Source organism: Ptychodera flava, chromosome 7 (genome assembly GCF_041260155.1).
Source record: "Ptychodera flava strain L36383 chromosome 7, AS_Pfla_20210202, whole genome shotgun sequence".
Lineage (NCBI taxonomy): Eukaryota > Metazoa > Hemichordata > Enteropneusta > Ptychoderidae > Ptychodera > Ptychodera flava.
The window spans coordinates 22,788,353-22,806,530 of record NC_091934.1 but is presented as its reverse complement, the minus strand read 5'-3'; the positions used below and the strand labels follow the sequence as shown (position 1 = coordinate 22,806,530).

Here is an 18,178-nt window from a genome sequence, read left to right as displayed (position 1 = left end):
GTAGCAAAAGTTTAAGTCTTTCAATTTCGGTCGCGTACTCTTGTAGGTTATTCTTAATGTTGACTTATGCGTGGGAGAGCTAGGCGAGGAGGGGTCAGATCTACTATCGTATATAACATCCGAAGTTCGAAATATGTTGTGCTTATTACTGCCTCATTCGAGAAATGTAGGTCGCTTTCCGGTCTGACACAGTCGTCTTTTTTATCAGAGGTGATAATTAGCATTTCTCTTCAACTAGATGGAAGTGGTTATTTCGCCTCATGTCATTCCTGAAACAGCTTGCTCCAAAATTCATCACAAATTCCTTGTTGTCGGCCTTACCGGAAAGCCGGGAAATATCGGCTCTGAATGGACTCCAGCATATGGAAACACTGCCGTCTCCAAGGTTACTCAAGTCCCATCTCGCGTACAAGTTTTTCCCTACCGAGGCACTGAAGAAGAAATGCAAGGTACACAAACAGATTCTGCGTTTCCTTTCACTCAGCCTTGTAACATGTTATCAAGGTAGTATGTACCTCGAAATTAAAGACTTAAACTTTTGCACAAATTTTCCTCAAAGAATCTTTCAACTATTCTCTTTCAAAATCAAGAATACAAATCGCGTTCACCGTGCAAAGTTTGGTACTAGAGAAACAAATCAGAGTTACAGGTATTGGAAATTCAAAATGGCAGGCATCCCTGTGTTAAGTCTATGGAGAAAAAAAAATCGGAAAGCTAGGCAAAGAGCTTTGAAATGAAGCCCTACAAGTGGTATATCAGAAACGAATTATACAAGTTTAAGAGTCCGAATATTTGTCCCCGAGGCGCGTTATACCTTAAGGCAGAATGCGCCAGGGGACAGATCTTTCTATTGAGTCTCTAAAATTTTACAATTTTCCTGATCTATCGCTTGTATAGCGCCGTTTTAAAGCTCTTGGAGTAAACAAAAAGTCATTATCTTAGTTTTGCGAAAAACAAGCGCCATAGAGCTAAACGGGGATTTCGGCCACTTTGAGTTTCAAATATCGGTAACTATAATGTAACTTGTTTCTCATGTATAAAAGTTTGCACGGTAACTCCTGATTTCAATGCTTGATTTGGTAAGAACGTTTGGTTGAACGTTTCATTCAGGAAAGTTTGAGCAAAAGTTGAAGTCTTTCATTTTCGAGGCGCGTACTACGTCACCCTAAAAGAGTCAATCAGCAGATTTCAATCGAGCCGACAATCTCATGTCAACCTTTGGTCCTTATTAATTATGTTGAGATTACGAAAATCGGTTGTCTTGCAGATTGTTTACGTCGCCAGGAATCCCAAAGACACCGCTGTGTCATACTATCATTTCTATAAACTGTCGCCGGGTTACGGATTCGCCGATGGAACGTGGGATTTGTTTTTTGACATGTTCACACACGGGAGAGGTAAGCCAGAGCACCTTACTTCACATTTTCCGTGTCAGAATGGACATCTATGCTTTCTGTAGCTTTAAACGTTACAAATCACTATCTACTTAATGAGAGCAGATCGAGAACTACATCAATATGTAACTTTTACATCATGTACTTCAGGCCCCGAATATCCTTCAACTTCTGAAATTCAATCTGCAACTTGTATTAATTTTCATCTCCCGAGCTAAACAACACTTTAAACAGAGTTTCTCAAACTTTACTCGTCGAAAGAATACTTTAGTTACTTACCTTTGTTTAGTTTATTTATTAATTGATTGATTAATTATTTATTTATTTTATGTTATTCATTATTTAATTTATTTGTTTATTTTTTTACCACAAGTGTATTATCTTTTATGTTTCACTTCATTTATCATGATTTATTAATTATTTATTTATTTATTTATTTATTTATTTGTTTGTTTGTTTGTTTTTACCACCAGTGGATTATGGAGATTGGTTTGATCACGTGTTAGAATGGTGGGGTCACACGAATGACGATAACGTACTCTTCCTGAAGTACGAAGACATAAAGAAGGTATCAGGTGGCACTAGACTTCGTTATTTTACATTTTTGGCTGGTCCAAGTTCAAAATTTTGAATGTGGTAGTGTTAGATAATATCATACAAGCCATCTTAATTCGAGATTGGCACTGCGCTAAACTCGGACAGTGTGTGTGTTGCTGATTAACTGAGAGACCCTGCACAGTAACGATTCTGTCAACATCTAACTTCACCAAATTAAATACCAGCTTCCTCATCGGACCTACTTTGCTTAAGAAAGCCTCTGCCGATAGTGACATTTTCTCTGTAGAGGTAAAATAAAGTTAACGTCATGATGGTACTAGTAATTCTTGACGAAATAATAATTTTTTGGTGATAACGATCAAAAGATATAAGTTCTTCTCATGAATTTAGGCTCCGAAGATCTCACTTCACGAAGGAGAATATAAATAAATTTGTTGATCAGAGGATTTACCAAATATTATAATGTCCGTCCAAACTACCAGGCAGATAGCGGAAATGTCTAGGTTTCATCATCCTTCTGTAATTACTTTGTGCATTTCAGGAGAATACAAGTGTTGATTTGGTATTACAGTACCCTTTTTTAACTTTTTCTACATTCGAATTTTCTCGGCTGTACAAAAACAAAAGTCAAGAGAGTGACACCTAAAGGTGTATGTTTGTTTTATCTCGTATTAGTGTGGGAAATTAATTCACAGAATTTTTAAATAGGTAGATCCTCGGATCAGAAGAGAAGCTATGACCCGAGCTTCGAACCTGTTTCTTACACTCAGGTCAATAATGTTCCACCGACCGTGTATTAACCTGAACCATAGACATTTGAAGGTTCTCCAGTCTATGAGCACAGACAAATAGAAAAACAGACTAGCAACGCGGCATGCCTTTTGTTCCATGGTCGTCTCGGCAGACTATGGCCTTTTCATATTAAAATGAGCTTCAAAGATGTTAAACTTTTTGGAGACTTTGTTTGTGGTTGATAATTGCACGAAATTGTGCGAAATACGACGAGATGGCATCGTGCTGCCAGTCGCGTAGCAACCATAGTTACTTTGTGAGCTCTCAGGGCAGAAACACTACTTCACGCCATTTAAAACATAACACGCCAGCAGTTTCATAAACATGTCCTTCCTTGACGAACGTGTAAAAGACGATATGACTGACCGTAAACCATTGAGTAAAACCAGAGAGTATCGATAAAAGACTTTCAAATTTGGTTCAAACACACTCAGTATATATTCATAAAAATATGAGAGGAATTTTTAAAATGATAAAACGCACTTTCCTGAAGCTCAAAACACTCCCGTTTTCGCCAGCACGCCAATTCCGCTCAGCACCACACGACAACAACAACACAGACTTTGCCGAACATAATTTCTCGTAACAATTTTTTTGGCGAAAATCCGAAATTTACCTAAGGATACATGGTCGCCACTCTTCGGAAAAGAGAGGCGAGAGCTACCTGAGGCGAGGCGAACATGGATGGGTTACGTAACCGCTTCACGCCTTGAACAATTCCCGTTGCCAGTCTGTTTCTCTATTTGTCTCTGCTATGAGTGACTTAACACAGCCACACCTTTGGGACAGACTGGCTACAGGTGCAGACTCTATTATCTACATAATATGACACGTAAAGAACATAAAACACGCCTGTGTTGACCACATTTTGTACATTATCACACGAACTGGCTCGAATCGCCACCTGTGTGACGGAGAACAGGACGGATAAAAAATCCGAATTACCCCTGTTCTACGTCATCAACCGGAACTTTTTTCTGCACTGGTACCATTCATACATGCACGCCGCGACGCTTGACCGATGTGTCGCGATCGATGCCGTGCTTTCAAGATATTATGCATTTGTAGGAAAAGGTGATGCGGTAAATTCAGACATGGAAACACAGAACGGGAAAGCATAACAAATGGAATTTTGAGTCGCTAAAGCTTTAGCCACTCCCAAGAATAGATCGGGGTGCCGTCGATAGATTTAATAACTCAGTAACGTCGCATCTGCAGTTGTACATCTCAATGTGGACATACGTCGTACGTGTAACCTGGCAATAAACCCGAAACCTACACCTAGACGTAAGTTCGCTGAATTGGTAAGTACCGTACGATCTTCGGGAAAGCGACATAAAGGGAACATAAAATCAAATTATGATACCAAAAACGATAAATTTCCTTCATCACATAAAAAATTTCGTAAATTCTCGATCGGATTCGAACCTGCAGCGTAAAGCTGTTTTGCTTTAAATACATCAGTTGTCGAGATGTAAGCTGAACTCTGCAGGGCAACGCTGAGGATGTAATATTATCGAAAATTGACTCGGACAACAACAGCGTTTCCATCAAGGGACAAAATTTAGGGGTATCTACGGGCGAGATATGTGTCACTGCAAACATTAAAGTCCATAAGACGTCAACATTGACAACCGTGAGTCGGGTTGACAGGTTGACACCGGTGGAGACAGGTAACAGCCCGTTGTGGCTGCGTACGTTAGCTGCAATATTTTTAGCCCAATTACATTACATTAAATTAAATAAGAATATTAAACCTTGTTGTGTGCACGAATCTGTTTTCCTCGTTCTCTTCTCTTACCCCATATTTCCTCGCATTATGCATGGAGTCAAGACGGGTCAGTGTTAATTATGTAAGCAGTATGTAGTGTGCCCCCTCTTGGTGACCATTTGGCACTCTATACTATAGCCTGAACGTATGTGTATTGTAGATTGGCCTGGTCATCTCCATAGCGTGTAACCACAGGTTATCGTAATGTTGCTTGGATAGTCGTTCGAGGCAGGCGGCCTGAGATCGCCGTTACTTGGAAAAAATAGAAAGGTCAGACACCGATTTCAGACAAACAGCCTAAAAGAAACTAAAGAAACAATCCGGCGTCAAATAAATGATCCCCGACTATCACAAATACCTTCAAATGTTTATTGCTCCAGTATGGCCGGCCTAGAAACGTTACATGTGCCGAAATTTGGCAATATTCACTTCCTGGGGATTCCGCACACTTGCCCTGTATCCGCCATACTTACTTAATTGGCCTTCACATTGAATTGTGGGTAAGGTAGTTCGAATTCAGTATGGCGGATACAGGGCAAGTGTGCGGAATCCCCAGGAAGTGAATATTGCCAAATTTCGGCACATGTAACGTTTCTAGGCCGGCCACACTGGAGCAATAAACATTTGAAGGTATTTGTGATAGTCGGGGATCATTTATTTGACGCCAGATTGTTTCTTTTGTTTCTTTTAGGCTGCTTGTCTGAAATCGGTGTCTGACCTTTCTATTTTTTCCAAGTAAACGGCGACCTGCGGCCGCCCGCCTCGAACGACTATCCAAGCAACATTACGATAACCTGTGCGTGTAACATGTATCTGTGGATAGGCCAGGGTATCTTTCTGTCGTGATGTGTACATGTACTAAATTATTGTATTGTGGATAGGCCCGGGTCATCTTATTTTCATAGGTCATAACATTTGCATGAAGATCGGCCCGGGACGTTGTCCTGTTAAAGGTTTACCACGCTGCTACCCTAAGAGCCTTATGTTTAGTGTGGCAATAATATGGCGGTCAAGGCAGAAATCCTGTATGAAAAGTCTACAAAGAGAGGGCGTGCTTCATACTGCATACATAATTAACGTAGAACCGTCATGACTGAATACACAGAGCGAGGAAACATGGGGCGAGAGAAGAGAACAAAGCAAGGTTTAATACCAGTATTCTTTATTCTTTTTCATATTTTAGCGGGCCATTATTGAGCCCCCGTGATCTGGGTGACAGTGGGTGCCATCGAACGGAACTTTTCTGGCGATCGTAAGCTTGTGAAAGCTTTGGAAGCCATGACACTTCCTGGAAATAAAACAACTGTTTCAATCCTTTCGCTGCATTACCTTTCTAAAAAATCTATATAATAACTCATTATATTACTATGCCTCTCAGGCGCATGTACGTGAAACCTCCCTGCCAGCCGATGGCTGACTTTCTTTGGCGTCGGGTCAGCGCCAAACAAAATTTGACAATTTAACGTAACCGAATCTGTATGTCTGATTTCTAAGAATGGCATCCGGTGTATCAAAATTTTAACTCAATCGGATTCATGAATGAAGGTATCCAGTGAAATTTGCATATCTGCAGGACGATGAGCTGTTTTACTCATTAAATAAAAGTAATGCCGGGGAGTAAAACCCAGATCGCGATGATTTTTTGGCAATCTTCGACAATAATTTTGATCCGTCCACATTAAACGAAGAATTAGAAGACTGTTCATGTGATAAATATATAATCCTATGGAATTATTCGCTTTTTGACGTCATTGTATGCGCGTGTATTTCGCGTAGCCACACAACTTCTCGCCTTCAGCTCGAGGTTGTACTGCTCCGCGAAAAACACCCGTATACAATGGCCACAAATTCATGAGATTATATATAAAAAGCTACATCTGGTGTTCAGAATTGAGTGAGTCATAATCGTAAGCTGCACGGTAAAGATAGAGCAATTTATTCAACGGGACTATTCTTCATTTGTGTCCCCATGTAAAGTGACTGTGAAAGACTTAAACTTTTCTCAAATTTCCTCAAACTTTCGACCATTCTCTTACCACATCAAGAATAGCAATCCGGGGTCACCGTGCAAAATTCGGTGCTAGCGAAACAAATTAACTAATAAGATTGCTTGATATTTGAAATTGAAAATGGCCGGAGAAAATAAAATTTTCGATTTTCTAAAGACTAAGACTGGAAACTTTTCTTACACCAAGAGCTTTAAATGAAAACCCCAAAGTTGTAGATCGGAAGAGAATGGATGAATTTGAATGCCCTAATATCTGTCCCCGAGGCGCGTTCTACCTTTATACCTATCTGTTGTATTTTTTAGAATCCAAGAGATGTTGTCAAGACCATTGCCAACTTTCTGAACGTGACTCTCACAGAGAACACGATTAAGAAAATTGTTGAATGCTGCTCCTTCGAGAGGATGAAGGCAAACCCAGCGGTCAACATGGACAGGATGTTCAAACCGAATTATACTATTTCTCCGAGGGAAAGAAATTCATTCATGAGGAAAGGTATGTGCGGTAGGCTCCAAGTATGCAAATTCAGATGTAATGCTTCAGGAGTCCCTTGGGTTCGCGAGCTCTGTTATAAAATCCGCTGCGAAATCAATTGTTCATTGCAACTCTATCAGTGCTCGCCGTCTTCGTTCGGGTAATGCCTAGTGAGAGGACGCTGGGATACAGAAACATGGTAGCTCAAAGTCTACAAAGATAACACCGTTTAGTTCTTACACAGGGATGTTACATACTGTCAGGGGTTGTCCTTTCTTCCTTCTACCAGCTGCCTGACTTCTTCAGCCTGCTCCCCTCTGCATTCGTAAACATACCTTTTATATACAGTCGGTATTTACATGCAAGTAAAATATAAACTCATCATATCATCCCCTGTACATGTAGACATCATGCGTGATCAAACCCTTTCACACTGGTATGTCCATGTCATGGTAATTTTATGGTTTTATTAATGAGTTCTTGACTTAATGGTCACTAGGCATAAGGTAACAGGTGTAGGTATTACGTAATAGTACCAAAGTAAATGGACTCTGTAACAGCTCACAGTTGAATTGTTGACTAGCACTCTGAGTTTAAACAAGCTAAAGTTTGATAGCTGTCCAACTATTCATAGTCTTACATTTCTAAAGGGTTCACTTTGCTCAGACGTGTATTCGGTCGCCCAGCCCCATTCGATACAGAAACAAGGGTGAACGCCATAACAGCTATGTTTTAAAAATCTCAAAAGACTATCAAAATCTCAAACATTTGAAGTACAGATGCCAGACACTTTATGGAGTCAGTGACCGTCTGTCATAGCTGGCACTCTGTTAAAGTGAAGACGTTCGACAATAAGTTTTGCACGACCAAATCTCGACAACATACCTTTTTACCAAAATGAAAACCTTTCCAACCTTTCCGCAAACAGGTTCCTGGACTGTCGGGGAAATACACGCTTTCTTTGCTAATTTTAATTGCAGGGGTTGATAAACATTAAACCATTAGATAAAAGAAAACTAGGTAGCAGCCGTGATCGAAGTGAAATAAGTCTTCAGTACAGTTATCAACAAATTTGACTGTCTAACACATGACATCGAGTTGTCGATAGATGTACTTCACATGGTCATATCCTTATATAGTAATTGCGGTCAAACGATGTTATCATATCACGATCAGGTGATTTGCATACGATGACATAACGTCTGCTTTTATCTTTGTCCGAACTACTTTTCCAATTGGCGCTCACCTTTCAAACACTACACTATGACCTACTGTCCATGCTGAAAGTAACCGTGTTAACACCAGCAGAATGTGTACGGCCATTGCCAACGATATTACGGCCGATCCCTCGAACAAGAAGAGATTTGAAATAATGAGAAATCGACCCCCCGAACCAGAAGAGATTTGAATTAAGGAGATATGCAGGGCTGATTACTCGAACATATCTGTCGATATGTCAAAATTTCATTCAGTGAGCAGGTGTGGGATAGCCGATCTAGAGTGACCTAGCCCGGGGACTCGAGCTTGAAAAATAGACGCCCCGCCGACTCGGACGCCTGTTGTCGTAGACGAAAGGGTTCTTCTTAAACAAGTACAAACTTTCAATGGTGAATGGTATAACTCAAAGGCGCAAGAGTAGCAAGCAATTTATGATACTTCAAGTTCCAAACACATACAAGTGTGATCACGGCGACTTTCCGCGTTCTCTAACCACAGGCGCTCAGGTCATTTATAAGTCAACGGTTCGAATACATTAATTCTCAATAAACGTACAAGTGGAAAAAGGTCGGTTCACCCTGTTCAATGAAGGAATGAATGACAGACATACCCATGGATGGACGACAATATCCCTCTCTTTTGCGACTAGGGTTTAGATAATAAGCTCGCTATGTTACCACGCAGATGTTTCTAAATCCGAAAACTAAATTATTATTGGTCGTACTCGAGATCCAAACTTTACTGTCATGAAGAAGGGAACTTATAAAATTGATCTACTGTCTGACTGTCTCCTGTCGGTACAAATACTACATGGGGCCATGTTATGGCCGGTAAATAACTAAATGCGCTCTCCGGACAACTCCTATGTCACCATCAGGTTGAAGGTCAATTTAACTTGAAAATTGGACATGCGCGTGCGTAGCCTGCTCAATAATGGCGGTGGCACGGGAGTCGTCCGGATGGCAAAAGTTAGCTATTTATCAGTATTAGCTGTCGTTATATCTTACAAAGCGGCCAATCGATCGACTTTTTAAGTATCCGCCTAGATCATGACGGGTTAAGTTAAGGGATCTTGAGATCTCGAAGAAAGCCGATACGCCTTTAATAAGTTGATATACATAATCTACGGCAAAACGCTTTTCAATATTTTGGTAGTATTGAGCGATCGAGCCGAGCGGCTAACGGTTTGGATCATGATCCAAGCGGCCGAACATCGGTCTAGCCTAGCGCCCTGGTTGCAACAGACAGGGATCGACGGCATACCGCAGGCCTGCCCCATCCTTCTTTCATTAAAATGATAAACCGGCATTATGACTTCCATTTTCACGTCTGTTGGGTATGAGGTAATCGAACAGCGCACTTGGAAATGAGCCAAGCGCCTGTGTCTCTAAATGAACGGATTTGTGAAAAGATATTTGGATTTGGACATTCTCGCACTGAATTTGATCTTGTTTGTTATTGCCAATTTCGTCGTTCTGATGTTCAATGTCTCTCGAATGATCATTGGGTGAAAACATGTTTTCCCAGTTACCGAAGCAATGTATGTCGGTTTTACATACATTTCTATGTTTCAAAGGCTGAAACCTGCAATTACTGTATGATACATGAACACACAAAGTCGTTCAGTAAAAAATGCATGGTTGTAATAGTGTGATTTTATTTCAGCCAGGAATGGCTGTTTGGGATAATATGTGACTTACATAACTCCATTGTCCAAGAAGTCCATAAAGTTTGGCGTTGTATCCATATCGAAGTGTGAAATTGTGGCTTCCAAAATCCATGGGCCGCCAGTGTTCACTTGTATCTTAGACAGTAGCATGCGTGTACCTGGCCAATTGATTTATTGAGAAGATGTGACGTCCTAGTATTGATACGCCTCATTGCTTCACCCAATAAAGTAGTTCTGGACGAAAAGCAATTGATTGATTTCTCCATTCTGATTTATTTCCCAAAACTCTTTAATTGAAAGACGGACAATGCCACATGATAAAAAGGGCGTTGCTCGATAAACCACTGCTTTATTGGTCTTTTACCAAGGACAGTTTGTGTGTTCGTACGTGTCATATTGCAAAGATCCGTTCGTTACTAACACAGTAACACAGTCTGGTATGCTTTATTTGACCTTATTTAAGACAGAATTGGGTTAGAGATAAATGTGCACGTACACAAAAATGTGAAAGACCTTAATCAAATAAGACTCATTCCAGAGGAGAGTCTACAAATTGACAGCGCGGGGAGACATGGGTCTAATTTAAAAGTTCTGCCTTGGTCTTGAAAGTGATGCTCGCATAATATTGCGAGTATTGCTTCAACAAATTAGTAATATTACTGAAAAGCACAATGTTAATACTTAAACTTCATCACCGACTCCTCTTTTAATTTCCTGAAAAATCGTATGGACTTGTGGGGTAGCATGTACCATGGATGGTATGATTCAAGTCTGTGTGAAACAGTCAAGATTTTGATTCCAGATATATGCCTAATCAGTTAGCTCTGATCAGTCGTTGTGGTATTCAAACTTGAAATGGTTAATAGGGAGTATTTAGTAGATTGCCCAAAGGGCGACAAGCCAATATACAAATTGAGATGCCCCATAGCTCACTACCGCACTGATTAACAAGGAGTAAAAGTGCCCTGTACAAGCGCACAATGCCATTCTAAAGCCTTGAACTCACCATCCTCTCTCGGTAAGTATTCTGGACACATCCAGTTCTGGAACTCAACATCCGTTGATCTGGATTATCCTACCCTATTGGCCAAATGATGATGCTTCGAGTTATTCATCGTAATAAGGGAGCGTTCAGGGGTGGGTCACCTTTTAGAAAATTGTCCAGGGTGGAGGGTCACTTTTTAGATACCTACCTTTGGGGAGGGTCACTTTTAACAGAATCTGATTTTACAGCTATGTGATATTTCCTCTTTAGGAAATCACCGACAAAATACATTCGATTCTTTTAATACATGACATTATCAACAAGCTTCACAAGCAAAGAAGATTCATTGGTATCCTACATTAAACATCTTGAACAGTCAAACTGATGAAAGACAAGATAAAAAAACATATGGGACAGGTGGCAAAGTGTATATCAATTATCAAATGTCTATAAATGCAGAGATATTGTTAGTATTATGTTTTATACTGGAAAAAACTTTGTTCCATAGACTACCATATATAATGATTCAACATTTCGGTGATAATCTAAAATCTAATTTCATACACACATCCATTTGTAACCACCCTAGTCTAATCAACTATATTAATATCAATAATCAAGAGTACATAAATACACAGATTTACTTAGTATAGTTTTGTATTGTAAAAATATCCATAGTTTTCTAATACACTACCATGTTTGATGAATCAACATTTCGGTGAAATTCCAAAATCCAATCTCTTGCACACAGATCCAATTGTAACGACCATAGTCCAATCAAATGCATTAATATCAATAATCAAGCATACATAAATACACAGATTTACCTAGTTTTATATCTGTAAAAAATATTCATAGTTTCCTCACAGATTACCATGATCAGGGAATCAACATTTTCAATGAAATTTAAAAATCCACTCTGTACACACATGCACAATTTACTTCCCACTTCAAGCAAGGTACATTTACATATATTATCAAACATATCTAAATGTACAGATATAGCTTGTTGTGTGGGAGGAAATTGTCAATACTTTGCCTGATAGACTCTAATGAATGGTGATTTGATATTTTTATTGAAGCACCCAGCCAAATCTTGCCGCCTTGAAGTTGCGCAAAATATAGTGAACCTCCCTCAAATATATGACCCTTCAAAAATGCTTGGATGATAAATCGTTACCCTGCCTCCCAAAACGCCATCCCCCGTAATTTCTGTCCGTAACTTACATAATATCTAAACCAATTGGTATGTAAAGTACCTGATACCGTTTCATTTATTCATGGGGAAAATACTGCAGTGACTGAGGGGAGGGTCAGGTTTTAGAATGTCGGACAAGGGGGAGGGTCACATTTTAGACATGGGGATAGGGAAGGGTCACATTACAGTACAGGTGCGCACGAATTCCCTGGCCCCCCTCTATAATAACTGAAGGCTCCCTAAGCCAACAGTAGCTGTCTCTGTTACCAGAACACATTTACACAGCTGCGCCTGATCGTCTCCCATCTTGAAATGCTTGGTTATAAAAGTGGACTCTTTGTTGGCAAGTAAATTATTGTTCAGATATTCAGATATAAATAACACAAATTGTAGGTGTCTTTTTAGCATGATGTTAAATTCACACTACAGTTTCGAACAGTTAGTGAAAGAAAGAAAATGTTCGGGACAATCAGACGATATCCACACTATAGCTGTTTTTGTTCAATGCCGGGTCAAGGTGCAATGTTTGACTCTATGTATAAGTGAATTTCTTTCTCATTTGACAAATACAGGTGTCGTTGGAGGTTGGAGAAAACACTTCACAGTTTCCCAGAACACGAAATTTGACAGTCTCTACCAAGAGCGAATGGTTGGGTCTGATCTGGAATTTGAATGGTAGCCTTTGCAGTGACGGTGAACGATCCTGCTCACCTTATTGGGAATGAATTATCTTGTTCAAAAAGTGATCTGCCGTCGTTCTGAAATATCCAATTGTTGAAGAGTGTACAGCTATTGAACGACGAAAAACTATGCAAGGACTTTAATCCATTTGGAAGAACTACAAGGATTCCAATGATCAATGACATTTGTTTCGTGAAGCATGCGCCATGAACAACTGATCGGCGTGTTTTCTTCGAAGCAGCATATACCTGTCAATCTTACAAATACCGATAGTAATAAGTTTGAAAATCACTGCAACATTTTACTTAAACTTAAACTAGGTGTGTCTGTAAAGCGTATGCATTGATTTATTTCTAGGACTTCAACAGAGTTCGTTAGGTAAAAAAATATCTAAAAGTGCTAAAAAATTTTGCTGTTGCTTTCGGAACAATTTTTCAAGCTTATTTGACCAAAAGGAAAGGTGCTGATAGGCCAATACATAAGCAACTGTTGCCACGTTTCCTAAAATCATGGTAGTTGTTTCAACAACTGTCCCATGGCACAGCCATATTCGTGTAATATTGGAATCCATATTTGAAGTCCGTCAAATGGAGGTTTGACCTCCAGCTGACAAGAAAGAAACGGGAAAAAGTCAGCATAGCGAATACAAGTAGCGTGTGTGTGTGTGTGTGTGTGTGTGTGTGTGTGTGTGTGTCAATGTGATAATGCAATTTTTACCTCAGAGAACAAGGGCACACCGTCTCACAATCATCAATTTACTCAACAAATCACGATATATGTGTGGTCTGATGGTCTGATAATTGCTATGTGTCACCTTTCTGTCTACTGCAAGCCAATAATTTTATTACTACATGCCTCATATATGGAAAGTAGCCCGCTTCATTCAGATTCAATGGTAACTTTTTGATGACCTCACGGGCCTCGTAGTCATCATTTGACTGAAAGTGAACCAGAACTATTTTCGACTTGACAATTTCGGGATTTAAAAATTTTCAAATTACATGTTTGACACAGTTTTTACAAAATTGCGCGAAAAATTCGACAAACCACATAACAGTGACATAACATTACAAATGCGCCGTTTGATTATGAAAATTGTCCTAACATGGAAATAAAGCATATGATTGTCATTTGTATGTAAAACTATGTAAGCGAGGCATGTGATAAAAACAATATAGCTCAAACAAGGGACAATATACCCTCGAGGCAGGAGACCATTTGCCCTCCGTATGTCGGGCAAATGGTCACCTACTCTGGGGCGCACAGTCCCATGTTTGGGCTGTATAATATCGCTATAAAAGTGTCGACCGATGAACTCGTGTTTCTTTTGGATGCCAGCAATTACGCCATCGTCATCTATTTCGAGTCTGTCTGCCGGTGGTGTTGAAATTCACGCTACCGCTCGTCGACCGTTCTTTAGTACATTTAGAACTGCCGATTGCAGTATCATTAATATCAAGCAATGTAAAAATTACAAATCTTATTAAAGAACAAAACTACTTTTTATTGCTTTGTACAAAAAAGGCAGTGTTTAAAAACATGCTTTGAAATCCAGGGATTCTCAAGCTACCTCGGGTCCCCAGCTGAGTAAAACTTCAATGTTCCAATACAGGTTACAGGTTAGCTCGCGCTTTTCCAAAGTGCTGTGTCGTGCACCATTGCAATAGTTGCACTTTTATTTTCGATTCGATGTGTTTTTTTCCAGGTTAAGATAGTGTGCGCCTCGAAAGTGAAAGACTTAAACTTTTGCTCAAACTTTCCTCCATGAAACTTTCAACCATTATCTTACCAAATCAAGAATATAAAGCAGGGATCAGGATGCGAAGTTTGATATATCAGACAAACAAATTACCTAACACTTACCGGCATATGACATTCAAAATAGCAGTAGTCCTGTGTCAACACCTTTTGGAAAAAAAAAAACAAATTTTCGATTTTACAATGGCGGGCACAGGGAATATGTAATAGGTGAATTTATTTAATATAATTGTTTGTCTTTTCAGACCAACTGTATATCTGTTCATTAAAGTATTTCGTTCATTCGTCCATTCATTCACTCGCTCATTCAGTCATTCCATTCGTTCATTCAATCATTCATTCATTCATTCATTCACTCATTCATTCATTCATCATTCATTCATTCATTCATTCATCATCGATTTCATTCATTCCTCGTCGATTCCATTCATTCATGCAGAAAATGTGCAGGAAGAAAGGTTGAAGATCGTTCAGAGGCCGCCTCTGGACGCGCAGCCTGTAAATACACATAGCCCTACCACGTACAGCTAAATACTTACCATCTCATGGAATGAAACCTGGGTAGAGAAGCCAGGTGTGGAAAGGTACACAGCAACGATTCCTCTTGGTTATAAGAGGCTGCTCACCGTATACCTAAACCATTAGTACCCAAATCATGAGTATGACGTGAGTCAAGGTTATTAGTGTTTTCCGCAATGACTTCCATTTGCTGATGTTTGAAAATTATTTTTGCAATCGTATTATCACTTGAACTATTACATTTAGGGATTATATTCTACCAACGAGTAGTTTTGCAGCGATATTTGGCGGGTTTGTCAGTTAAAGCCAGTAATGCTAACTTTTAACCATTTTGTCCTTCGAACCAGCCGGTTTTTCCCGTACATTCATTGTTGAATATTGTTTAATAAGGCAGATGTATCCTGTTATAGCGTCGTACAGTCGCTAAATATTTTCCTTTCGAGTTGAAATACAGCGCGGGTTTGTTGACAACTTCTGTGTTGTGCTAGTGACTGAGAAAGCCGATAATAATGACATCATCGAAGCCGCAAAATATCAGAGATCACGCCACCCACAGGATCAAAACTGCACGTCCACGCATCTTGCTATCGCTGGCTGAATGACCTGTGAAAGAAATATTGATTTTGTAGAGCTTTGTTCAAATATGTACTGCTATTTTTCAGAGGACACAGAACTTTGACACAGTCGCCTGTGGTTCGATACACGGCAAAGGCCGCTGTATACGCATCGATGTGGAAATGTAGGAAGTTGGGAAACAGAATTGTCATTTCTTACAACATCTGCAGTACGTTTGAAAGTAGGGGTGCTGTTATTGGGGATCTACTGCAAACTGTCAGTTCGCGATAGTTTGGAATATTTAAATTCAGGTTTGCTGATTGAGCCAATGAGTGTACGGCACCCGTTGTTAGAAAAGTTCATCTAAGAAATTGTACGACAAAATGCGCAGAAGTATTTAGATGTAGTACTAGTGGAAGCCATCGTTGGTAGTTTACTTAATAATTTGTGCCTTTTGTGAGGGAAATCCCTGCGTCTCCGAACTCGAGATGGCCATTTTGTTTCCGCACTTCCTACATTTTTAATACATACAGCGGCGTTCGCAGTGTATCGAACCATAAGCGACTGCGAAGTCAACTTTAACAGTGGAGTCTAACATGTTTTTTGGGGGCAATGTGTGCGTTACATACGACAAACAAATAGTAGTCTGTCGTTACATGGCCGATGGAATCCGGTTGGTCGGTAGTGTAAAATCCCGGTACTAATTTAAAATCAATGCACGGTAACACAGCCTGGCCCAGACTTCCCTCAAGTCTATGGGTAAATGAATATCAAAATAGAGTTAATTCGAGTGCTAAACTTCAGCAGACTGTCGCATTAGTGGCGAGGTCAATGTGAAATTGAAGAAACATACACTTGGGAAGACCGTCACGTAGATCATTGGGTGTAAAGGCAATAACCTTGGCATGGCCGATATTTCGGCGAAAAAGTAGGTAAAGAACTAAAGCTACTCAAATAAATTTACAGACCCTTGTCCTTGACGCATCATTTTTTTATTTTTTTATTTTTTTTATTTTATGTAAAATATTTTGAATATAGGTTAACATTTCTAAAAGACAAACACGAATACTCAGAGCTCCCATGAAACGCAATGAATACTTTTGGTATTGCATTCAAGACACGTTTTTTGTTCCTTTTTGTAACGATTTCATATAAATAATTTTCTAGAAATCATATGTGGAGTGTGTGTGCTGTGTACACAACATGCATACAACACAATTTCACTAGACGGGGACGCGTCCCATAATTTATTTTCCACGAACTTTTCATATCACTACGTTAAAAAGGAAGAAAAGATTTAGTTCAAAGATTACGGGGTGTAGTAATACGTTTTTTGTGTATTTTTTTGTCTATCGTCCGTTGATTGAGCAAACTTAATCTCTGTATACGGTCGGCGACTCTGAAGTGGTAGTGGGGTAGCTAACTAGACTGCATGGTTAGTGTAGCGGTTCAGAACTTGTGTATAATTTACCAATGATGACAGTCGAAACACTCTGTACTTGATAAACCCTTTCAATACCCTGATCTTTCAGGCATTTCGCCGAATCTTTGCTCGTTTTTTTAACCGAGTCTCTAGATTTGGGTCGAGCAGACCACTTGGAAAAGCATTGGTTTCTATCGACGCAACGATAAAACTTGTGCAGGGGTGGTTGCGCATGAGCGACCGAGTTTCGTTTCTCGTGCTAACATAGCTTCGATTTCGATACGAACAAGAAGTCGTTTTAACATGCTTTTTATCATAAATCACATTTTGAGCCAGGCTGGGCATGAACACTGTGTGATCAAGTATCATTTGCCATGTACGTTTGTAAATTGAAGTTACTGTATCAAAAAAAAATCAAGAAAAAACTGACCAAAGTTGGCATTGCTTTGGTTTAAGGTAGATCGCGCCTCGAAAGTGAAAGACTTAAACATTTGCTCAAACTTCCCATAAGGAATCTTTTAACCATTCTATTCAAAATTAAGAATAAAAAACGGGGGTCGCCGTGCAAATTTGGGAACGAGAGAAACAAATAAAATACAAAATGGCCGCCATCCCTGTGTTAACTCTATGGAGAAAAATTTAATTTTCGATCTTCGAACACCAAGCCGGTAAAAAGTTTTCTTACACCAAGAGCTTTAAAAAGAACCCCGACAAGTGGTTTACCAGAAATGAATTGTAAAATTTTGAGAGGCACGTTCTACCTTAAAGCGTGTTTTTATCAGATAGTCGTCTTACACACGTTGGGCTCTTTTCTTCACAGAAGCAAAATGGCAGCAAGGAAAAGTGCCCGTAATAGTGAAATAAATTAGGTTGTTGGAACTTAACTGGGTATAGATTCATCCAGATTTGCCGTCCGTCCGTCAACTTATATGTTCTTCTAAAACACATCGACCCAACTGTTACTCTTGAGTAAACTTATAGAGCCTTGTCAAGTGTCATGGAATTGTTGTATGTTTTTAGCCCTCAAACATGACGTGCATTCTGTGCAGGTTGACGTGACGGCCAAAGAGGGCGCCGCATCACTATTTCCTGATGTCGCACGTCAGAACGCACTGGTAGCTGCGCTTTACGGGTGCCGAATAAATTGGGGGCAATATAATTACGAGTTACGAATTTG

At 39.7% G+C, this 18,178-nt stretch overlaps 1 protein-coding gene across 1 annotated transcript; it reads left to right on the top strand.

Moving 5' to 3' along the window:
- The first annotated feature begins 244 nt into the window (after positions 1-244).
- On the top strand, positions 245-14,201 carry LOC139137046 (sulfotransferase 1B1-like). The gene is made up of 5 exons (XM_070704997.1): positions 245-449; positions 1,268-1,397; positions 1,868-1,962; positions 6,827-7,016; positions 12,638-14,201. Exons 1-5 carry the CDS (start codon positions 261-263, stop codon positions 12,742-12,744), a joined length of 711 nt encoding a protein of 236 aa, XP_070561098.1. The 5' UTR covers positions 245-260; the 3' UTR covers positions 12,745-14,201.
- The last annotated feature ends 3,977 nt before the right edge of the window (positions 14,202-18,178 follow it).